At 40.8% G+C, this 24997-nt stretch overlaps 1 protein-coding gene across 6 annotated transcripts in view; it reads left to right on the top strand.

Annotated features, from left to right (window-relative positions):
- ankib1a (ankyrin repeat and IBR domain containing 1a) overlaps nucleotides 1–24997 on the top strand; it is a 99849-nt gene that overhangs the window by 4139 nt on the left and 70713 nt on the right. For 3 of the 6 annotated variants that reach the window (XM_080210089.1, XM_080210098.1, XM_080210081.1), the window contains exons 2-3: nucleotides 13068–13329; nucleotides 24299–24599. In XM_080210089.1, coding sequence (XP_080066215.1) covers nucleotides 13142–13329; nucleotides 24299–24599 — 489 coding nt within the window. In that variant the 5' untranslated portion in view covers nucleotides 13068–13141. Of the gene's footprint in view, nucleotides 1–13067; nucleotides 13330–21353; nucleotides 21401–22438; nucleotides 22557–24298; nucleotides 24600–24997 lie in introns of those variants that run through there. The other 3 variants (XM_080210115.1, XM_080210106.1, XM_080210124.1) reach the window with 3 other exon arrangements.

Here is a 24997-nt window from a genome sequence, read left to right as displayed (position 1 = left end):
GGGTAAAATATGTGGGGATAAGGGGGTCAGCCTGGGTGGGTTTGTGTTTGTGTAGATTCAGTGGGCCGAAGGGCCTCTTTCTGCACTGTAGGGTTCTATGATATGATCAGTTCCATCATGAAATTGCGTTTGCAACTCTTTTTGGATGAAAGTCTCCAATTTTTATTTTCATATGTTGCTCCAATACTTCGTAATGGTTGCTAGAAGAATTGTAGTAAATGAAAATTCAAGAATTTTCTTTCTCCTGACATATAGTGCAATTTCAGAATTTCTACTGAGATTAGTTTTCATTGTGTATGCTGAAGTACTGGCTAGGGTGAACATTGGACCCTTAGAGGATGAGAGGGGGGACTTAGTGGTAGGGGATGGGGAAATGGCTGAGGCCTTGAATAACTTTTTGTTTCGGTCTTCACGGAGGAAGACGTGAATAATTTGCCGGGTGTTAGCGATGGAAAGATGGTAGGACTAGAGGGTCTTGATGACATTATTGTTACTAGAGAGGCGGTGCTTGACAGGCTGGTGGGACTGATTGTGGACAAGTCCCCAGGATCGGATGGAATGCATCCAAGAGTTCTGAAAGAAATGGCGGAGGTGATAGTGGATGCCTTGGTGGTTATTTTCCAAACGTCGCTGGATTCCGGGGAAGTGCCGGAAGATTGGAAAGCGGCTAATGTTATGCCGTTGTTTAAGAAGGGTGCCAGGCATAAGGCAGGGAATTATAGGCCGGTTAGTTTAACGTCTGTTGTAGGTAAAATGTTAGAATCCGTCATCAAGGAGGAAATAGCGAGGCATCTTGAGGGGAATTGCTTGATAGAGCAGACGCAGCACGGTTTCGTTAAGGGGAAGTCGTGTCTGACAAATTTACTGGAGTTCTATGAGGATGTGCCTAGGGCGGTGGATAGAGGAGAGCCGGTGGTTGTGGTCTTTCTTGATTTTCAGAAGGCATTTGACAAGGTACCTCACAAGAGGTTATTGCAGAAGGTAAGGGGGCATGGAGTTGGGGGTAGGGTGCTAGCGTGGATAGAGGATTGGTTGTCAAATAGAAGGCAGAGAGTGGGGGTTAATGGGTGCTATTCGGATTGGCGGTTGGTGACTAGTGGAGTACCCCAGGGGTCGGTGCTGGGGCCTCAGCTACTTACCATTTATATAGATGATCTGGAGGAGGGAACCGAGTGTAGGGTGTCGAAATTTGCTGATGACACCAAGATTGGTGGAATGGCAAATTGCGCGGAGGGTGTGGAGAGTCTGCAGAAGGATCTAGATAGGCTGGGTGAATGGGCCAGGAAACGGCAAATGGAATTTAATGTTGGCAAGTGTGAGGTGTGGTAGGAATAATGGTAGGAAAGACTATTACTTACGTGGCGAAAAACTGCAGCAGGCGACGGTGCAGAGGGACCTTGGGGTCCTTGTGCATGAGTCGCAAAAACCCAGCCAGCAGGTGGTCAGGAAGGCGAATGGGATGCTGGCCTTCATAGCGAGGGGGATTGAATATAAAAGTAGGGAGGTCTTGCTGCAGCTGTATAGGGCATTGGTGAGGCCGCAGCTGGAGTACTGTGTGCAGTTTTGGGCGCAGTACTTACGCAAGGATATTTTGGCCTTGGAGGGAGTGCAGAGGAGGTTTACTAGGCTGATGCCGGAGTTGAGGGGGTTGAGCTATGAGGGGAGGCTGAATAAACTAGGCTTGTACTCGTTTAGATCTCATTGAGACGTATAAGATGATGAATGGGATGGATAGGATAGAGGTGGAGAGACTCTTCCCGCTCAGAAAGGACAGTAGGACTAGGGGGCAAAGCCTCAAGATAAAGGGGGTGCGGTTTAGAACGGAGTTGAGGAAGAACTTCTTCACTCAAAGGGTGGTGAATCTCTGGAATTCTCTGCCCGTTGAAGTGGTGGAGGCTACCTCGCTAAATATTTTTAAGACGCGGGTTGATGGGTTTTTGATAAGCAAGGGGATTAAGGGTTATGGGGAGAGGGCGGGAATGTGGAACTGAGCCACGACAGATCAGCCATGATCTTATTGAATGGCGGGGCAGGCTCGAAGGGCCAGATGGCCTACTCCTGCTCCTATTTCTTATGTTCTTATACCGGAGTTGAGGGGGTTGAGCTATGAGGAGAGGCTGAATAAACTAGGCTTGTACTCGTTAGAGTTTAGAAGAATGAGGGGAGATCTCATTGAGACATATAAGATGATGAATGGGATGGATAGGATAGAGGTGGAGAGACTCTTCCCGCTCAGAAAAGACAGTAGGACTAGGGGGCACAGCCTCAAGATAAAGGGGAGGCGGTTTAGAACGGAGTTGAGGAGGAACTTCTTCACTCAAAGGGTGGTGAATCTCTGGAATTCTCTGCCCATTGAGGTGGTGGAGGCTGCCTCGCTAAATATTTTTAAGACGCGGGTTGATGGGTTTTTGATAAGCGAGGGGATTAAGGGTTATGGGGAGAGGGTGGGAGTGTGGAACTGAGCCACGACAGATCAGCCATGATCTTATTGAATGGCGGGGCAGGCTCGAAGGGCTAGATGGCCTATTCCTGCTCCTATTTCTTATGTTCTAAGTTCTTAAAATCAATATGTTAAACCTCTAAAGAAAAGCATTTTGGGTGCCAGCCACATGATGTATTGATTATATATATTTCCAATGTAGTATATTTTAGTTTGTGGTTGTAACTTAACTTTTGAATGCGCCTGGCACACAAGTGTTTTTAGATTGCTTACACAAAATATCCTTAAGTATAGAAAGTGAGTTGTAGCTTGGCCTAGACATTCCACTACAGTCATCAAAGGTTGCGCAAGATCATTTGATCTCAGCTCTCTTGACATGTGTAAATTACATAGAATTCTAGCTTGTTCGTCTGAAGCTCTTAATTAGATTGGATGTAAACTTCTTTCCAGATATCTATCCTTTCTAGGACCATTTAACAGAAAGAATAATGTAGGTCTTTTTCATTTTTAAAACACTAGAAGTACTGACGCAACTTTGTCTAACTCACTGCACCATTCAAGCAAGTGAGTTTAGAGTGGTAATTCGCCCTATGTTTCAAATGACATCAGCACAGCTGAGCAGAGGAAAGAGATGCTGGTGTCATGGACGGGTTGGAAGGAGAACTTTGAGGGACTGTCAGTTTGCAATGCCAGTAAAGGGCATCCTCCTATTCAGTTTTCCTGGCTCAGTTTGATGATGGGTGCAATTAAGGTGGGGTTGCGTTTAAAATAAAATGCACTTTTTAATTTCAGACATCAGGTACCATTTCAGAAGGAGCATTGTTCTGGTGAATAATTGGGCCATGCATTTCATGCATATTGAGCATAATAATGTAGAATATTTATTTTTGAGTATTGAGTCCTGCTCATAAATAATTAAGAATCATATTGTTATAAGTGTTTATACTCATAAAGGAAAGTGATACACATTTACATCCTTGGGAGGTCCCAAAGCTGTTCAGCAACTACAAATAGACTATTTTGAAGCGCAGGCACTTGGATGGACAAAGACAGCCAAGTTTGTACATGGCAGATTCTGTCAAATGGCAATGATATAAATAGCCTGTTAACCCGTTCTTCTATTCTGCCCACTTCCTTCACCCCCTTTTCAACTACATAGTTTTTCACATTTTTACTTCAGTTCTATAGAAGGGTCTGTTTCTCTCCACAGATGCTGCCAGACCTGCTGAGTTTATCCAGCATTTTCTGTTTTAACCTGTTTTCAGGTTGGTTGAGAGTTTGGTGTTGGCCAATATCTTTTGCCATTGGTTTTATTTGCATTGTATCTAACTGGAGACATGGGGCTATGGTCTAATATATTACCTGAAACGAAGCAACTGAGCATTTATTCAGCTCTGTACTGACCTAGCTGCCCAAATTATGTGCTCTTAATTCAGTAATGAAGGGCACAAGCATCTGACTTGGGCAACAAAGTTATCAATTGAGCCAGGTGGGGAACATAATGGTAGCAATTTTTAAATTGCAGCAACTTGTCTACATAGTGCATAGTAAATATCTTGGGGTGCTTTATAGGAGTATTATAAAGCAACACTTGACACTGATCCACATAATGAGATATTAAAGTAGATGACAAGAAATAGGTTGTAAGGAACATCTTGAAGAAAGAGAGGCAGTGTTGGGCTATGGCTGTTCATGCTGGCGTGATGAAAGCTGAGTGCTCGAGATATCTGGGAAGGATATAGGCCTTGAGGAAATTAACGATAGGGAGGGACAATGGAAGAATTTAAAACCAGGATTAAAATTAAGGTATTATTTAATTAACTGGGGACCAAAGTAGATTAGTTATTGTAGGAGTGATGAATGAACAGAATTTGGTGCAAGGAAAAGGAGGGGAGTGGAGCTTTGAATGACCTCAAGTTTACAGAAGGTAGAACGTGGAAGGCCAGCCAGGCATACATTCGAAGAACCAAGGGTAGAAGTAATAAAAGCAAAAGGGTTAGAGTACAAGAGCAGAGATGTAGTTCTGAGGCAGTATAAGGCTCTGGTCTGATTCCATTTGGAGTATTGTGAGCAGTTTTGGGCCCCATACCCAAGGAAGGATGTGCTAGCCTTGGAAAGCGCTCAGGGGAGGTTTACAAAAATGATCCCCAGAATGAAGAGCTTGTTATATGAGGAACGGTTGAGGACTCTGTGTCTGTACTCATTGCAGTTTAGAAGGATAAAAAGAGGATCTTACTGAAACTTACAGGATACCGTGAGGTCTGGATAGAGTGGACGTGAAGAGGATCATTCCACTAATAGGAAAAACTAGAACCAAAGGGCACAAAGTCAGGCTAAAGGGTGATCCTTTAGAACAGAGATGAAGAATTTCTTCAGCCAGAGGGTGGTGAATCTGTGCAACTCTTTGCTGTGGAGGCCAGGTCATTGAGTGTCTTTAAGACAGAGGTAGATAGGTTTTCGATTAATAAGGGGATCAGGGGTTATGGGAAAAAGGCAGGAGAATGGGGATGAGAAAAAAAAATCAGCTATGATTGAAAGGCGGAGCAGACTTGATGGACCAAGTGGCCTAATTCTGTTCCTATGTCTTATGGCATGGAAGAGGATTTCAGCAGCAGATGATCTGAGGCTTTGGTCTCCCCAGCATTTAGTTGGGGAAGATTTCTACTCATTCAATACTGGATGTCAGACTGCTAGTCTGACAACTTAGAGACAATGGAGAAAGAGGTCGATGTCATTGAGAAACTGACCTCTGTTTTCAGATGTTGTCACCGAGAAGTAGCATATAAATTAGAAATAGGAGGAGGCCAAAGATTGGGGTGAATGATTGCTTTGCAGACCAGTGAGCTTCCCAAGGCTCAGAACTAGGGACTACTGCTTTTCCTGATCTGTATTTAAGACTTGGGTTTGCAGGGCACAATTTTAAATTTTGCTTATGGTAATAAACTTGGAAGTATTACAAACTATGCAGAAGGGTCGTGATAGACTTCAAACGACTTAGGCTGGTGGTAGGGGTGGAGATATGGTAGAATATATTCAATGCAGAGATATTCAAAGTGATTATACTTTGGTGGGAAGAATGAGGAGAACATGAAATAATGGATGCCATTCTTAAAGGGGTGCAAAAGCAGAGGAACCTGAGTGTGTACGTGCATAACTCATTGAAGGTGGCAGAGCAAATTCAGAAAGTGTGTTAATAAGGCATTCAAGATCCTGACCTGTATAAATAGCATCACCAAGTGTGGGATCACTGATCTTATTAATCTCGCAAAGCATTCCTGAGGAAGTCACACATCCCCCCCAACTCATGGGAGATCTTGGCTTATGACCAACGAAAGTGGAGAAGGTTCATTTGGGATGGCAACAGCACATCAACAGAGTTCACCAGGAGTGCACAGAGACAAAGTTAAGGTGTCAGAGAGAGTGCACAAATCTCCAGACATCTCATCCACCCAACCCTCCTAATACTATCTGCCTCGTGGCAGAGTCTACAGATTGCACATTGGATCATCACAGAACCCATAAACCCAAGTGGAAGAATGTCATCCTTGATTGCAAGGGACTGACTAAGAAGAATGACTTAATCCATTAGAATGCAGTCATTTATATGAGTAAAATGTCAAAATTTACTGACAATACCAAACTTAGAGGTCTGCTAATCAGTGATGCATTACTGGGGTGTAGACAAGCAGAATTGGCAGACAAGTTTCAGGTGGAATTCAATACAGAGAAGTGAGGTGATGAAGAAGGAACAGGGAGAGACAGTGTGACATAACTGCACATTTCCAAAGAGTATGGGCAGAAGGTCTTGGGGATTTGTGTGCAAAGATTATTAAAGGTGCCAAGTCATATTGAGAGAGTACTTCCCAAAGCGTAAGGGATCTTCGGCTTTCTAAACAGTGGTATCAAGTACAAAAGCAGGAAGTCGTGCTGAATTTTCTGAAAGCACTGGTGAAGCCACAGTTAATATATTACATCCAGTCTGGTCACTGCACTTTAGGAAGGATTTGAGGACACTTGGAATGGGTGCAATAGTACTTGACCAGAATGGGGATTTTAAAGTGGAAGTTAAAGTTGGGGACGCTCGGGTTGTTCTGGGAACAAAGGAAATTAAGGGGAGATTTGATAGTGATGATGATTATGACAAACTCAACAAGGTGGAACAAAAACTGTTCTCATTAGCTGATTATACAAGGACTAGGATCAGATGCATGGGTGATTCATTTTTATTCTTTCGTGGGATTTGAACAGTGCTGGGCAGGTCAGCTTTTGTTGCCCATCCTTAATTGCTCTTGAGAAGGTGCCACTTGTAGTCCATCTGGTCCGGGTATTCCCACAGTTCTGTTAAGGGAGTAACAGGATTTTGACTCAATGACTGTGAAGGAATGGTGATATACTTCTGTATGTGATGTGCACTTTGGAGAGGAACCTGCAGGTGGTGGTGTTCCCATGTGTCTTCTGCTCTTGTGCTAGGGGTTGAGATCGCAGAATTGCAAGGTGGTATTGAAGTACATAAGCATCTTGTATATTGTACAAACTGCTGCCGGTAAGTGTTTGTGGATTGGGTGCCAATCAAGTGGAGTACTTTGTCCTAAATTATGTCAAGATTTTTGCCTTCAACCAAATGTAGAATTCCATTACTTTCCTGACTTGTGCCTTGTAGTTGGTGGACAGGCTTTGGGAAATCAGGAGGTAAGTTACATGCCTCAGAATTCTGATCTTCTATAGCCATAGTATTTGTATGGCTTGTTCAGTTTCTGGTCAATGGTAACCATTCGGATGTTGATAGAGGGGAATTCTGTGATGGGAGTGCCATTGATTGCCATAGGGAGACATTTAATTCTGTCTTACTGTAGATTCTCAGTCCCTGGCACTTGTGTGGCATGAATATTGCTTGGTACTTGTGAGCCCAAACCTGAATATTATCCAGGTATTGCTGCATACACACATGGATTGTCTCGGTATCTGAACAGTTTTGAATGGGGTTGAACATTATGCATTCATCAGCAAACTTCCTCATTTCTGACCTTATGATGAAAGAACGGCCATTGAAGGAGCAACTGGTGATGGTTGGACGTTGGACAGTCGCCTGAGAAACTCTTAGTGATGGATTGAAATGACTGACCTCCAGCAATCACAGCCATAAGATAAGAACATAAGATTCCAACTAAGAGTTTTCCCCTGGTTCACGTTGACTTCAATTTTGCCAGGGCTGTTTGATACCACACTTTGTCAAATATTGCCTTCATGTCAAGGACAGTCACTCCTCTGCCTTCCCCACTTGGGTTCAGCTCTTGTGCACCATTTGGAACAAGACTGCAATGAGTTCAGGAGCTGACTGGCCCTGATAGAACTCAAACTGAACATCAGTGAACCAGTTATTACTGTGTATGTGTCACTTGATGGCACTATCAATGTCACCTTCCATCACTTTGCTAATGATCGAGTGGAGGCTGATGAGGGCAGTATTGGCTAGATTCGATTTGTTCTGCTTTATGGATAGGATGCACCTGGGAAATTTTCCACACTGTCAGGTAATTACTGTATTCTAGCTGTATTAATGTTATGATCACTTCCCTAAATGACTCCTTACTGATAGTTGGTGTACTTGATCGCCCTCATTTCCAGAACCAGATTCCTCTTTGGGCCTGAAAATTCTCCTGAATGCCATTCAGAAACTCTTGTTTCCCCTCACCATTACTATCCCCATCCATATTAGGATAATTAAAGTTGTGTACTCTACAGTTTTTCTCCCCTTTTTTAAATGAAGTTATCTCATTTCTAATTTTATTTTGTAATGTTATGTCCAACTGATAACTATTGAAGTAAAATAGTTCTTTAGTATTCCTGCTGTTTTGCTATCACTGCTTGACATTTTATCCTGTGCATCCCTTAGTGGCCCTATTTCCTTTTTTTTAGATATACCTGTGGAACTAGTTCTATATTCCTGTGGAACTGTTCACTAATGTCCTTTAGGGAAAGAAATCTGCCGTCCTTACCTGATCTGACCTACGTGTGACTTCAGAGCCACAGCAACGTGGTTGACTCTCAATTGCCCTCCAAGGGCAATTAAGGATAAGCAATAAATGCTGGCCAGCCAGCAAAGCATATATTCCATGAATGAATTAAAACAATTCCTATGTTGTTTTATTTTACGTGGTAAATCAATTTTATAGTTTCTTTGTCTTCCAAATTGTTTTTATGAAGTAATCTTAATGGCACAAAATGAAGCCATTTGGCCCACAAGCCCATGTTGAACTTCTAATCCCCGTGATCCCCTTGTCGCGATCACCATTCACTTAGTCTATGCCTTTTTCTTTAACTTCAGTGTTTTCCTTTTTCCCATTGATGTTTCATTGGTGCTTAGTTCTCTTTTTAATGGATTATATCTTCCCGAGTTCTGTTTAACACTTTTATTTTTCCCAAGTTGTATTCTCAACATCTCAAAATCAACTTTTTTCCAATCTATCATTGTGATCTTTGCTATACTGCTGTCCTTCTCTGTTGTGTTTGAACAACTGACATTATGTCCCCTGACCTTTTCATTTTCAGTGTGGTTTTAGTTCGTTCCCCACTACTAGAACCAGTAGCAAATCCTCTGTAATTGAGCTTCTTAGACACGAGGTTGGAAAAGAGTTCTGTGCACATTGCTGGAATTTCAGTTCTTAATCCTCTTTATCTTCCTCCTTTGACCAATTAAATATGGGGTTATTGAAATTCCCAATAATTATTCTGCTTCCCACTCAAATATGAATTTGTTTGCATATTTAAAAAAGGCTCAAAAAATAATCTCGGAAATTATAGGCCGTTAAGCTTGATGGCAGTAGTAGGTAAATTATTGGAAGGAGTACTAAGAGATAAGTTCCTGTCCATCTAAGTATTTGTAGATCCTATTAGGGAGAGTCAACATGGCTTTGTGTGTGGTAGATCATGTTTAACCAATCTATTAGTTTTTCGAGGAGGGTACCAGGAAAGTGGATGAAGGGAAGGCAGTGGATGTTGTCTACATGGACTTCGTTAAGGCCTTTGACAAGGCCCCGCATGGGAGGTTGGTTAGGAAGATTCAGTCACTAGGCATACATGGAGAGGTAGTAAATTGGATTAGACATTGGGCCCAATGGAAGAAACAAGTGAGTAGTCATGGAGGATTGCTTCTCTGAGTGGAGGCCTGTGACTAGTGGTGTGCCACAGGGATCAGTGCTGGGTCCATTGTTGTTTGTCATCTATATCAATGATCTGGATGATAATGTGGTAAATTGGATCAGCAAATTTGCTGATGATACAAAGATTGGAGGTGTAGTGGACAGTGAGGAAGGTTTTCAAAGCTTGCAGAGGGATTTGAACCAGCTAGAAAAATGGGCTGAAAAATGGCAAATGGAGTTTAACACAGACAAGTGTGAGATCTTGCACTTCGGAAGGACAAACCAAGGTAGAATATACCTGGTAAATGGTAGGACACTGAAGAGTGCAGTAGAACAGAGGGATTTGGGAATACAGATGCATAATTTCCTATAAGTAGTGTCACAGGAAGATAGGGTTTTAAAGAATGCTTTTGGAACATTGGCCTTTATAAATCAAAGTATTGAGTATAAGAGTTGGAATGTTAATGTGAGGTTGTATAAGTCATTGGTAAGGCCGAATTTAAAGTATTGTGTGCAGTTTTGGTCACCTAATTACAGGAAGGATATTAACAAGGTTGAAAGAGTGCAGAGAAGGTTTACAAGGATGTTGCCGGGACTTGAGAAACTGAGTTACAGAGAAAGATTGACTAGGTGCGGACTTTATTCCCTGGTGCGTAGAAGAATGAGGGGAGATTTGATAGAGGTGTATAAAATAATGATGGGTATAGATAGAGTGAATGCAAGCAGATTTTTTCCACTGAGGCTAGGGGGAAAAAAAAATAGAGGACTTGGGTTAAGAGTGAAGGGGGAAAAGTTTAAAGAGAATATTGGGGAGGGGCCCTTCACATAGAGAGTGGTGGGAGTGTGGAATGAGCTGCCAGATGAAGTGGTAAATGCGGGCTCACTTTTAACATTTAAGAAAAGTTGGACAGATACATGAATGAGAGGGGTGTGGAGGGATATGGTACAGGTCAGTGGGACTGGACAGAAAAATGGTTTGACACAGCCAAGAAGGGCCAAAGGGTCTGTTTCTATGCTGTAATGTTCTATGGTTCTACCTCCGTTCCACCTTATGTGGTCTGAGGATTCTGGTATTGGTGTGACTGATGGTTTATTATCTTTTTCTCTATCCACCGAGATTCTATTTGTGTCTTACTGATGACTTCGTTGTAATTTTCTACTGCCATTATGCTATCTCTAATTAAAGAACAACTCCACCTCTCATTTTTCCCTCTATCTTTCCTAAGTATAAGTCCCAATTTCTCTAATACCACAACTTTGAAATATCTACAACATCTGGTTCCTCGCATCTTATTACATCTAGTTGCTCTGTTTTTATTATGCTCACAGTGTGCATTGGTGTACAGTTTAATTCGTTTTTAACAGCAATTCCTCTCACTTTATATTAACCATCTTTTTATACCACTGTTCTATAGGTCTTAATTTATTCCATGTCACTTAAATCTTCCTTTGTTTTAGTCTATCCAATGTTTGCTTTCTTAGGTTTATATTTCAGATTGTTTAATTTCTTGTACACCCCTCCATCCACCTTACTAGTTCAAAGCCTTTGCCACTTTTTATCCTTTTCACTTGGACACTGCTCCCATTCCAGTTCGGATGCAACCTGTTCTCTTTGTATAGCTGCTGCTTGTCCCAGTGTTGGTGTCAGGAGCCCAAGAAAATGAACCTCCTCTTTCCCCCATATAGTACTTGCCCTTTAGCCATATATTAGTTTTCTGGACAGTCTGTGCCAATTTGCACATAATCTCTGAATTGTTGCCTGAACTATTACCCTCAAGATTCTGCTTTTTAATTTTGCTCTGTTCTTGATACTCCCTCAGCAGGACCTCACCCCTTCTGTCCTTTGATCCAACATGTCATCAACAGCTAGATTCTCCCCACTTTCCAGATTACTCCTCTAATCGTTCTAACTTTCTACAACTCCCCAATTCTACCCCAAAAACCTTCATTCCATTATCTCCAACCTCTTGTGCCATTCTGTGCCCTGTCTTCAGCTGCCTAGCTCCCCAGATTTTCCTCCATAGGCTGTTTAATCTCTCTCTTCCTTTCAAGGTACCCATTAAAATCCATCTTGGACCAAACATTTGTTTGCACTCTAATCTATCTTTGTTTGGCTCACAGCCTCTTTTCCTTTGTGAAAAAGCTCAGGACTTTTTTTCTTGATTATACAGGTGCTATATAAATTTTGGTTGAATAGCAACAATCAAATACTAGAACACAACTTTTAATTGGTCTTAACTCAGGTTGTTTTTTTTTGCATGTGTAACTTTTTTCCTTCAAAAAAAAGTCAGTGAAGAGTGAATATTTTAAAGCATTTCAGCCCATAATTTCTTGGTTCCAGCATCACGTTTAGGAGGGAGCCCAATGATATGCTGGGGAATCCCTTTGGGAAGTTTCCACGTGAGGGTTTACCTAGTAATTGTACGAAAGCATTAAATTCCCCTGGACTTAAATTGCTAACTTCAGATGATCCTGCCAGTTTATCACTCTGAAAGGGTTAGAAGGGGGGAAAGAAATCACTTGTAACTCCAGAGTAACTTTGTGAACACCCAGACTGAGCCCCATAAAAGGGGACGTTCCTTTCTTCCCTATACTCCAATTACTCGTCACTGAAGCAGCGATGAAGGTTGGGCAAGGCAGAGAATTTGAGTGAGGGCAAGACCATCCAGAGTGGTCTTTGGCCCATCGAGTCTGCATCGACCATAATCCCACCCAGGCCCTTCCCCCACATCCCTCCACATTTACCCACTAATTCCTCTAACCTACGCATCCCAGGACACTAAAGGGCAATTTTAGCATGGCCAATCAACCTAACCCCGCACATCTTTGGACTGTGGGAGGAAACCAGAGCACCTGAAGGAGACCCACGCAGACACTAAGAGAATGACTCATTCAGTGACCCAAGCCAGGAATTGAACCCAGGTCCCTGGAGCTGTGAAGCAGCAGTGCTAACCATTGTGCTACTGTGCAGAAGTTACTGGTCTTCATGATTGAGGCTTTTGAAGCATGAGTACAGTCCACTTCCAGTGAAATACAGCTCACTGTCGGGGAATTCTAAATCAGGAAATTGGGCTTAAAAGGCAATTGAGTCATTTTGCTTGTAAGTGGCTGCCCATCCATTAACTATAACCTTGTATAATGGTGTGATGGGAAACGGGATTGAATAACAAAGTTGAAGGCTCAGAAGTCTCTGGAGTAACCTCTGAAAAATTCTTGAACTAATATTTTAATTTGCTTCAAAGAAATTAGTAATGGCTATTTTATCAAGAGAAATAGTAAGCTTGAGAATATATACTTCTTATTATAACTAGCTATACTTAGCACAAGTAAGTCACTTGAACTGATTATTGAGAATGGAAGCTACAAGTACTTTAGCACTTGGTTGCTAAACTCACTGATTGTTGCATTGTTGTGAATAATTTGTATGGAAATGTAAAGGCATTGCTACTTGACAGGTGCATCAGCTTGAAATCTGTTCTTTTCTGTAGGATGTGAAGCATGCTCTTGGAAATCAGCATGTCAAGTGGCTAAAGCTGAAAGTGCCAACAATTGCCAATCAAATATGGGGAATACCACAACTAAATTTCGCAAGGCGCTCATAAATGGCGATGAATCTTTGGCCTACCAGTTGTATGAGAGCAATCCTCAGTTCAAGGAGTCTCTAGATCCAAATACCTCTTATGGAGAGCCTTATCAACATAATACACCCCTGCATTATGCTGCCAGACATGCTATGAGCAAGTTGCTGCTGTGAGTATTCAACCTGAATTCCTTAGTTTGTGTTTGAAGGTTTAAGATGTTCATTACTTTAATTTGTCACTTTTGTAGTTCTGCTCTCTAGTGATTGCTTTGTCCAAGTGGCCCTAACTGAATATGTTGTATGTTTGTCAAATTATGCAATGGAATTTATTGAATTACCTCAATCTAAGGGCTATGTTTTGATGGTTAAAAATCTGTAAAAGGATTGCTAGAATCTCTTGCAATACAGTTGAATATAAAACTGATGATGGAGAGAATTAAATTTTTGTAAAATGGTTTTGAATCAGTACTACGTATAGGTGCTCAACACATCTTGTGGATACATTTCGGGGTTTAACTTCCTTTCCAAATTTGATCTCTTCACAGCCTATGTCATTACTCATCCATGCGTGTGAACCATTAAAAATAGCACTTTATTAGAATTGGCTCGAAAGTGGAGCAGTGTTAAAGGATGACGGTGTAGACCCGAGATTGGCAACTTTTGAGAAATGGCGTGCACCTTCACTTGTTCACTCTAATTTAAGATTTTGTGTGCAAGTAATGCATCCTAAAATTTATACAGTCTCTACAGATAAAGTAACTAAGGTTTTTAATGCTTGAGCTTCATTTAAAATTAAAATTCAGATCTTAGCAGTTTAGTGGAATCTTGTCATTGCTGTTCCTTGCTGAGTTTTCCAATGTCAAGCATGTATTAGGATATTTTAAGCTGCACACTGACTTCTAGATGATCAGTTGTTAATTGCTCTAGAGGCCAGAAGACTGACTTACTGTGTGCAACTACCTGTTTATGCAAATATCTGGATCCAAATGCTGAAAACATTACAAATGCAATTTTCTTCAACAGTTAAATTTCTCTGATGGGGACACCCCGCAGATCAGAATAGGGGCACCGTGATCTCCCTCAGTAGCTTCAAGTGCTGCCGCAGACCTCTAAACTTTGCCCATAATTCCGCTTCATCAGGAAAAGTTTTCTTGTGCTTAATTTGAAAATGTTGTTGAATGCTTGATGTACAACAAACAGCACTTTCACAACAGAAAGAATATACAGCACACATGTTCTTTTGAATAAATCCAAATTTGTTTGTTCAAGAAGGCTGAAATGAAGAGACAGCTAATGCACTGTTCCACGTTATGTGATACTGATGTAAGCAGCAAATTAGGACTTAAAATATCAAAGCAATGAATAAAAAAAATTTACTATTTAAATGCTATACATCTTTATCAATGTAACATGCCTTCTCAGGATAAGGAAATGACAAAGTATTAGAACCTTTTGTGCTATTCATTGGACTAGTAGGGTGAGTGCCACTCACAATCATCTCACAATCCACCTTTGGCACACATGCCAATGATTGCTGACCCCTGCTGCAGTTAGTCATCTCAAAAGTTAAAGATTGGTTGATAAGGCTAAGGAGGGATAGTTTATCTTTGTCACATGTGAACATAACCCATGAGATGTCATTTATGACTGTATATGGTGTTTTGATGCATTGGCATGACAGAAATCTGATTAGAGGGATTCAAACATGGAATAAGACAAAGTGATTTGTTCAAGGACTGTGGAATGGAAAGGAAGCTTGGAGATTGTTTTCAAAGAGTTATTTTTGCTTGAGGAGAAAGATGATGGCAGATATGAAAGAAAGAGAAGCAGGAGCGGGCCAGCAATTTGTAACAAAATCAACTAATGTAGAAGCCAAGTGGATGGCCAGTTGTTCAATGCAGATAGTGTCAAGGGAATCGGATTATACTGATCTCTTTTGGTATTAAGTGAAATCAGGAAATGAAAGGGAGAGAGGATCACAAGGGAATTACAATCACCTGGGTAATCACTGACATTATGGTATCGTCACTGATGTGTAATCCAGGCTAATGCTCTTGGGACCGGGATACAAATGACACCACGGAGATGGTGGAATTTGAATTCAGTAAAAATCTGGAACTAAAAGTCTAATAATGAAAACATAGTCATTTTAAAAAGCCCATCAGGTTCACGAATGTCCTTTTTTAAGGAAATATATCTGCCATCCTTACTTGGTCTGGCCTACATGTGACTGCAGACCCACAGCAATGTGGTTAACTCTTAAATACCCTCTGAAATGACCGAGCAAGTCATTCAGTTGAATCACACAACTACAAAGTCAATTTCAAAGAAAACCTGAGGGACCACCCAGCATCAACCGGAAATGATAACAGCAAAACCAGCCCTGCCGACCTTACAAAGTTTTCCTTACTAATATCTGAAGGCTTGTGCCAAAATTGAGAGCTGTCTTACAGACTAGTCGAGCAGTGGCTCAGAAGCACTACCGCGGACCAAGGTGGCCAAGTTCTAAAGGACGTATCTGCTAAAGTGGGTCTGTGGCAACTGGTGAGGGAACTAACAAGGGGACAAAACATTTGACCTCATTCTGACATGTCTGCCACATTTGAGGATACTGTGTGTCATGTGTGGCACTACCACTGTGCTAAATGGTGTAGATTTCGAACAGATCTAGCAACTCGAGGTGGGCATCCATGAAGCACTGTGGTCCATCAGCAGCAGCAGAAACGTACTGAACCACAATCTGTTAACTCATGACCCGGCATCACCAAGCCAGGGAGGAGATCAACCCTCTTTCAATGAAGAGTGCAGGAGGACATGTCAAGAGCAGCACCTGGCATACCTAGAAATAAGATGTCAATCTGCTGAGACGACAGAGCACATTTGTGTGCCAAGCATCTTGAGCAGCAAGGTGGGAAAGTGGAGTTGAGGATTATTGTATCAGATCAGTCATGATATTGAAAGGCATAGGTGACTTGATGGGTGAGTGACCTATTTCAGCACCTACATCTTGTGGTCAAGTGATAGACGGAGATAAGCAATTCCAAAACCATCAGATTTAAGATTTGCAGTCATGAATGATAATTGACAATGAAACAGTTTACTGGATGAGAAGGCTCCACAAATATCCGCATTCTCTATGATGGAGGAGCACAGCATATCAATGCAAAAGATGAGGCTAAAGCATGTGCAACAATTTTCAGCCAGCACTGCTGAGTGAATGATCCATTTTGGCCATTAGCCAATTTAATTCACTCCATATGATTTCAAGAAATAGCTGAGTACACTGGATACTGCAAAGACTATAGGGCCTGACAATATCCTGGCAATAGTACTGAAAGACGTGTTCCAAAACTTACCATGCTCCAAGCCAAGCTGTTCCAACACAGCTGCAACACTGGCATCTACCCAGCAATGTACAAAATTGCCTGGATATGTTCTGCTCGAACCCAGCCAATCACAGCCACTCAGTCTTTTCTCAATCATCAGTAAAGTGATGGAGAGATCATCAGCAGCGATATTAAATGAACAGTGCTATTTGAATTGCAAAGCAATAGCCTGCTCACAGATGCTCAATTTGGGTTCCACTAGAGTCAGTCATTATAGTCTTAATTTGAACAGAGACAAAAATGCTAAATTCCAGAAATGAGATGGAAGTGATTCCCCAAGGCAAGAGGGGTGCATTTGACAGTTTTGCATCAAGAAGCAGGAAGTGGTGGGAGGAAAGGTGCATTTGACAGTTTGGCATCAAGGAGCTGAGGGAGGGGGGGATGGGATGGGGGAGAGTGCATTTGATAGTTCAGCTTCAAGAAGCAGGGGGTGGGGACAGTTATTGTCATATCGAACAGAGAAGAAGGTGATGGTTGTCATTGGAGGTCAATTATCTCAGGTTCAGGACATCATTGCAGACATTCCTCAGGATAGTGTCCTCGACCCAACCATCTTCAGTCGCTTATCAAAGACTTTCATTCCATCATAAGGTCAGAAGTGGTGATGTTCACAGATGATTGCAAAGTCAGATAATAAAGCAGTTCATGTCCAAGTGCATCAAGACCTGGCCAAAATGCAGGCTTGGACTGACAAGTGGTGAGTAACATTTACATCACACAATGCCAGGCAGTGACCGTCTCCAACAAAAGAATCTAACTTTACCCCTTGGCATTATCATCACTGAATTCCCCACTATCAATATTCTGGGAGTTAACATTGGTCAGGAACTGAACTGGAACAGCTATGTAAAAATTGAGTGGAATTTTCTGCACCTCCCTGCTGGGAAGAGGAGGAGGTGTTGTAGTTTGAGAACGGGTCTAGCTGGAGTTTAAAAGAGTGAAAGACAACTTGATTGAAACATATAAGATCCTCTGGGTTCTTGACAGGGTGGGTGTGGGAGGATGATTTCCCCTGTGGGGTCACTGTTTTAAAAAATATGGAGTTGTGTGTTTAAGACATGAGAATTTTTTTCACTTGAGGGTCATGAGTCTTTCTCATTTGTATGGTTGTGTGAGATTATTTGGCAGTAAAGCTAATCATTCTTTGAAACTGTTATCTACTTGTTACTGATTTTTATTAGGGCGCCATAGCTGTTGAATCTGGTGCATCAGGCAATCACAATTGTTCCTTTGTTTATGGCAGTGCGATTATTAATTTCACTGCTTCAATTTATGAAGCCACCTGCAGCACTGTGGCTTCTCTGGTTCCTACTTTACTTTGATTTTTGCTGTTGGCAAATTGGAATAGTGCCCATGAAGTTCATGAATCCTTGTAGTTGTGATTGACAGTAGTTGTACAATATCTTCTGGAGAAGCAGGAGTGAGGGAAGAGCACATTGAAAAATAAGGTCTTTATTTTACTATCCCACCAAACTGAAACCATTTACTTCTCTGGCAACATTTGTGTCAAGAATTAGTGTGTTGTTTAATAGTTCTTAAATTAATTGCATTAGCAGTTTTAATGTATCATACACTTATAAGCAACCCATTTTACATACTAAATTACTTAGTATGCAGTATTAAGGCTAGAAATATATAGTTTAGGAGTATTAAAAAAATACTGTTCAGGTGAAATTAAATGCTAAATGAATCAGTAATCTGAAAATAAAGTTGTTGAATACTTCATCTGATATAAGAATGTCAACTGATGTAATTTATTTAGTGCATTTACAGTCAAAAAACATCCAGAGGAATAAAAAGACAAAAATTGAGGCTAACTGTAGACTTTTGGAAGACTCCAGATAATAGATGTGAGAAGAGAACCCATTGTTGAAATTTGTTTGGCTACAGCTGCATAAGTAACGGTAGAAAAGAGTTGGAACACCAAGGAGAATAGTGTTGTCGACTATCGAGGTTCTAGGAAAGTTGAAAAGGTGGAGGGATAAACAACATTGGCACAGTCGTAGGGAATATCATAGAACCTTACGGTGCAGAAGAGGTCCTTCAGTCCATGGGATCTACACAAACGCCAGAGAAACATCTGAGCTCCCACCTAATTTACCAGTCCTTTTTAAAGGATGTGAGGCAACTGGCTTCTACCAGCCATCCAGGAGCCCATTATTTTTCCTCATAACCCCTTGGATCTATGTCCCCTCATGATGGACCCTTAATTTGGGGGGAAGTAGCTGTTCCTTATCCACTCTGCACTCGATCAGGTTGTCCCTCAGTCTTTCCTGCTCCAACAAAAACAACCCAAGCCTATCCAACCTCTCTTCACAACTTAAATGTTCCATCCCGAGCAGCATCCTGGTGAATCTCCTCTGCATCCCTACCAGTGTAATTATATCCTCCTTTTAATGTGCACAGTACTCTAGCTGTGGCCTCACCAAAGTTCTATGCAACTCTAACATGACCTCCCTGCTTTTGTAATCTGTGCCTCAATTAATAAAGGCAAATGTCCCATATGCCCTTTTCACCTCCATATTAACATGCCCTTCTGCCTTCAGAGACTTACAGACAAACATGCCAAGGTCCCTTTGTTCCACAGAACTTCCTAGTGTCATGCCATTCATTGAATACTTACTTGTCAAATTAGTCCTTCCCAGGTGAATCATCTCTCACTTTTCAGTGTTAAATTCCATCTACCACTTTTCTGCCCATTTGACCATCCCGCCTATATCTCCTTGTAGCCAAGACCACCCAGTCAATTTTTGTGTCATCCGCAAACTTGTTAATCCTACCCCGCATGTAGTCACCTATGTCATTCATGTAAATTACAGGTAATAGGCGACTCGGAACAGATCCATGTAGTACGCCACTGGGTACTGGCTTCCAGTTACAAAGGCAGCCTTGTATCGTCACCTCACCATGTCTGTTACAACTGGACCAATTTTGAATCCACTTTACCAAATTATCCTGTAACCCATGTGCATTTGCCTTCTTTTTATAAGTCTCGTGTGGGACCTTGTCAAAGGCTTTGTGAAATCCATGTAAACTACATCAACTGCACCACCCTCATCTGCATACCTGATAATCTCTTTAAAAAATTCAGTCAAATTTGCTAGGCATAACCTCCCTTTGATGAAACCATACTGTGCCGATCAAGCTTTGCCTCTACAAGTGGAGGTAGATGCTCTCCTTCAGAATTCTCTCCAACAGTTTTCCTATCGCTGATGTGAGACTCACTGGTCTGTAGTTCCTTGGCTTATCTCTACAATACTTACTAAATAGCGGAACTACATTTGCTGTTCTTCAGTCCTCTGCCACCTCCCCTGTGGTTAAAGAGGAATTTGATATGATTTGTGACTAATTAAAACTTTGGCAGGGATGAACCAGAGTGAAGAGATTCCAATTTTGGGTTGCAGGAAAAATGGCACCAATTTGGGAATGGACAGTATGATCGAAGACTTAGTAAAAGAAAGGAAGAGGCTAAGAGATGAGGCAATCACTTAGAGAACAGATGATCGAGTATAAGTTTTCCTTGTGCGAAGCATGATGAGAGCCGCTTTGAGAGGCAATCATTTGCAATGTCACTTAGCACAGAAACCAAGAAAATTTAAATATGTGTGAAAGTCTAATCTGGAAGAGTGCTTTAAATTGTACAGTTACAAGGGGTCACAGTGAAGTAACAACTTGCCTTTTATATAAACACTTTTAACCTAATAAAATGTAGCACTTCCGAGAGGAATTATCAAACAAAATTTGGTAACCAGCCAGAAAGACATTCGGAAAGATGATTTAAAGCTTGGTCAAAGAGTAGGAAATTTAAGGACTGACTTAAAGATGGAGATCATGGATAGAACAGTTTAAGGAGAGAATTCCAGACCTTGGAGCCTAAGCAACTGAAACATGGCCACCGAAGTGAAATGATTAAAATCAGGGATGCAGAAGAGACTGAGTTGGAGAGTGTAGAGCTGGAGAAAGCTGCAGGTGTGTGGAAAAGTGACGCTGTGGAGCAACTTGAATCATGAGGTTGAAAATTTCAAATTGAGGTGATGCCAACCAAGAAACAATAAAGATCAATTAGCCCAAGGGTGATTTGAGCAGGACTTGGTGCGAGTTAAGTTTCTGACAACAGTTTTGGGTGAGCTCAAGCTTATGGCGAATGAAAGGCAGGGCATTGGAATAGTCTAAATTTTCAAGGTAACTGTTGGTATTGGCGAGTGTCACCAACGTGCATGTGGAATCCAGCTTTATTATGCTGGGGGTACAATTAGATGAGAAATGTAGGGTATGGGATCCATATTTGGGGGACTCCAAATGTAACAATGGGAGCAGCAAATTTAGGAGAAAAGCAGGAAGTTTTTCTCTATGTAGTAATCAGCATGTGAAGTGGACCCTAGATAGAACAGTGAAGGCACGTAATCCTTGGAATTATTACATAATGCATTTGGAGCACTGTGGATTTTTTTAAAAATGGGAATTAATGGTTTTGTGATCTTTTTGGAGTTACAAGTGGAATTTTCAACAAGCTTAAGACCACCTCCTGGAAATGGATGAAGGCAATGCTCTACAAATGTGAGGCATGGTCGCTCGATGACTCAGCTGATTATGATAATCAGCATCTGAGCCACACAAATCAAAAATAACTTGTGCAGCTTCTTTCATGAAGTGTTCATTTTTTGGTCCAATGAGTCTAATGGACAAAATAATTGGACGAGCAAGTATATTTATATATTTGGCAGCCACAATTATTTTAATTGAGTAAGTATATTAAATTAAAAGCCATTAAACCTTTGCAGCTTGACATGTTAATGTTTTAACTGCAGGCAGTCCTCAGGATTACGACACAATTGGTTCCTGAAAATCACACGTTGTAAGTGAAACATCATAAATTGGATACGATTTTCCATAGGAACAATATTACAAATTGTGAAGAATGTAGAATTGGTTCCTGAACCCTAGTTTCACTGAAAAGTATTATTCCCTTTCTATCAATATGTGGCCACTACGCCATGAACAGAGGTATAGAATCACCCTTTGTTTTATGTTTTAGAAAGAAAACCAGTTGACAGTGAGTGTTAACAACTTAGTAGTAATACAGGCATCTACTCACCAAGTTACGCTGAGTCAGTTTTAAATAGTTGCTCTTCTCAGATAAAGAAGTCTTTATCTGAGAAGCGATTTGCCCTTTCTGATGTTGCAGAAAGTGGAACATAAAGGAGCTAGTAACAGTTGGTGATGACCAACTGTTCACTGGTATGTTGTGAAACTGAAAGTGTAAATTTAAAAATGTCCCAAGTGCCATTCGTCGTAACTCAAACGTTGTTAAATCAAGGACTACCTGTAACATTTATTTTTGAAGCCTAAAGAAGAACAGCCTAAATCAGAAAACAGGCATTTCGTCTTTTTGGAGGGAACCTGATCCTTTTTCATATCTTATGGATCCATCATTCCTAAAAAATGTTTTGCACACATGTTTTGCACATATAGTGAAAGTCAGTGGTGTTAAAAATTGAAGTTTATGTATTCTTTGTTTTTTAATGGTTTTGCTCTTTATTACTTGCCCATATTGAAGACTGGTCACTTTAGATTTTTGAGGAAACCCATGTCACATGAAAAGAGCTCATCAATTCGTCTGCTGCAGGGCCATCTTCTCAATACTTGCTTCCATGACTTCTCATTTTTCTTCCCCTATTGTCATCCTTTCCTCTGACCGTCTTTTTTTTTAGATGTGGAGAAAAAAGGATCTTTTGAGAAAGGAAAGTATTTGGTTCCTCTTTGCCACTATATTAAAAATGCTGTATTGACATTTCATAGCTTGATTTAGTCATTGTTATTCTTTAACTGTTATTTCTATGACTTGCATTAGAGCAATAAGCTATTATTATGTTTCAATCATAACTCCTGCCAGCCTGTTGTTTCAGCAAGGAGCAGCTGGTGACCTGACCTCATTGGTGTTTTGACTATGACTCTTGCTGGCAGCTGTCTAATCAGCAGAAAAAGATAACTTTGGAGCTGATGTTGAGCAAGTATGAGAATTGAAGGAAACATTTGTGCTGGCAGTCTTGAAATGTTGATTGATCTTGAGGCATTTTTTCAAGCAAAAGAAACAAAGATATCGGTACTGTTAAGGAATAGAACCATTTTTCATTAGCTGTTGAACAATGCATATTTAGCCTCAATGTACAAAACCTCTGAGGCTTCAACCTGAGCTGTGTATCATGCATTGTATACCATTTTCAGGCTGGTGTTCAACCACCTCTATTGTACCTTGGTAACACTACAGATTTATTACCAGTTGGTGCTTAATCGATCTGAAATTTGTACTGTGACCTCAAGCCAACTAGGAACTATGTTGAGCCTACAGAAAACTTCCAGCAAAATAATACCTGGGCTATAGAACAGACATTAATTCCAACAAGCACGTGGATTAATGAAACACTATTTGTCACTGTCTTGCACTTAATGGATGGAAATTTGGCAAAATTAGCTGGGTAATCAATTAAGCTGTACTTGAAAAAATTTATTTAGGTACTTTCGTCGGTTGTAATTTTGTAAGGAAATGCATTTGACTTGGTTTTTTTAGTCCTTAAGTTGTCCAATGTTTATCTACTGTTATATTATTTTTTCCGCTTGCAGAAAATGAACAACATTATCTAGAAATCTATTTAATGTGAAGTAACATAACATTTTGGCCCAGATTTTGAAGTTGTAGGTGTTCACAGTTTTTATGTGGCAGCAACTCCTGGAGTCCAAACAGAAGCAGTTAAACATAGAAATCCAGAAGTTGCTGGATTTTCTAGTGGGTGTACTGTTCATGTCCTTCTGCAATCAAATGGAATTCACTGAACTGACTAGAACTTGCCTTGAATATGATTAGTCTCGCTATGAAAACATTTGGAAAAAGTTTACCTTGTTCGATGAGATGTAACTGTGTTTTTAAAAGTTCATAATTTGTGTTGGATGGCGTCACTAGCCCTGAAAAGCAAATATGACACTTGTGAAATGTCAAACTATGCCATTTATAATACAATAGTGTATTTTTTAATTTTGCTGATGATATTTCAGCTTCTATTTTAATTCCATATGTAGGTCCAAATAACTTTTCTTGCTGTCTGTAAAACATTCATCAGAAATGAAGAATGATCACTCAGTGCATTTTACTTCCTGGTTGGTTATTCGTGATATTCAATGTAATTGTTTGCTTTGTCTGCTTAGTGGCATCTCTATTGCTGACGTCTGACAATCGCTTTGACTTGCTATCAATGGGAAAGAGGAAATCCACTCCATAGAGGTTGATAGATATTTGAGGGCTGTTTTCTTCAAGGCCAACACTGAATGCTATCACTTCACTGCTGGCTATAGAATTCAGGCCTTTGTTTACTTTTTAACAAGTTTGATGTACCATTCGTGATACATTTCAACAATTAAGATGATAATGCTCTTGCAAACCTGGAATTTTGCTCCAGCTCAAAAATATCTTGGAATCCCTTTATATTTACATTGAGTTGTTGCAGGATCAAATATAGCAGCTGAAAAAGAATCTATCAATTGGAGACCACTTTGAAGTTTTAAGATAAAATGATTTTCCCCAAGCTAATTTTCCTATGAAATCTGCTGTTCCTGCACAATGATCATAGCTACGTGCTTTTATACGATACAGCAGAAGGTTTGAGCAAAGCTATTGTTGTTAGATTGGTAATAATAGAAATTGTTGTGTATAGGTGAATATTTACTTGATTTTTAAAGTCAGTTCTCTTCTGTCAAACAGAATATTCCTTTATGTTAAAGATGGGAACCCAAACAAGCGGAATGTGCATAATGAGACTGCTTTGCATTTATTGTGTATGGGACCGCATATCATGCTACCTGAAGCAGCCCTACAGCCGCGCCTTGCACGACCCAATGAAGATGATGGCAAGAGAGCTGAATGTCTTCAATTGATTCTCAAGTGGAAGGGTGCAAGACTGGATCGAGGCGAGTTCGAGAAGGCTGAAAGCAATGCCACTGATAACAAAAAGTTCACACCTTTGCACTATGCTGCTGCCTCAGGGATGAAAACATGTGTAGAGGTAATTGCCTTCTAGTTGCCATGAGGTTTAGATAATTCCTAGTTTAGATGCCAATCCTAGTTATAGAACATAACACTACAGCACGAACAGGCCCTTCGGCCCACAAGTTGCACCGATCACATCTATACCTACCAAGCCATAGAACTATCTGTAACTTCCAATGCCATTAGATCCCATATACTCATCCAGAAGTCTTTTAAAAGACCCCAGTGAGTTGGCCTGTACCACCACTGATGGCATCCGATTCCACTCACTCACCACCCTCTGAGTGAAAAACTTTCCCCTAACATCTCTGTACTTGCTTCCCAGCACCTTATACCTGTGTTCTCTCATAGCGGCCATTTCAGCCCTGGGAAAGAGCCTCCGAGAATCCACCCTATCTTTTCCTCTCAACATTT

Source organism: Carcharhinus amblyrhynchos, chromosome 2, assembly GCF_965287045.1.
Source record: "Carcharhinus amblyrhynchos chromosome 2, sCarAmb.v2.hapA, whole genome shotgun sequence".
NCBI lineage: Eukaryota > Metazoa > Chordata > Chondrichthyes > Carcharhiniformes > Carcharhinidae > Carcharhinus > Carcharhinus amblyrhynchos.
The sequence above is the reverse complement of the archived record's forward strand: the minus strand, read 5'-3'. Positions and strand labels throughout refer to the sequence as shown.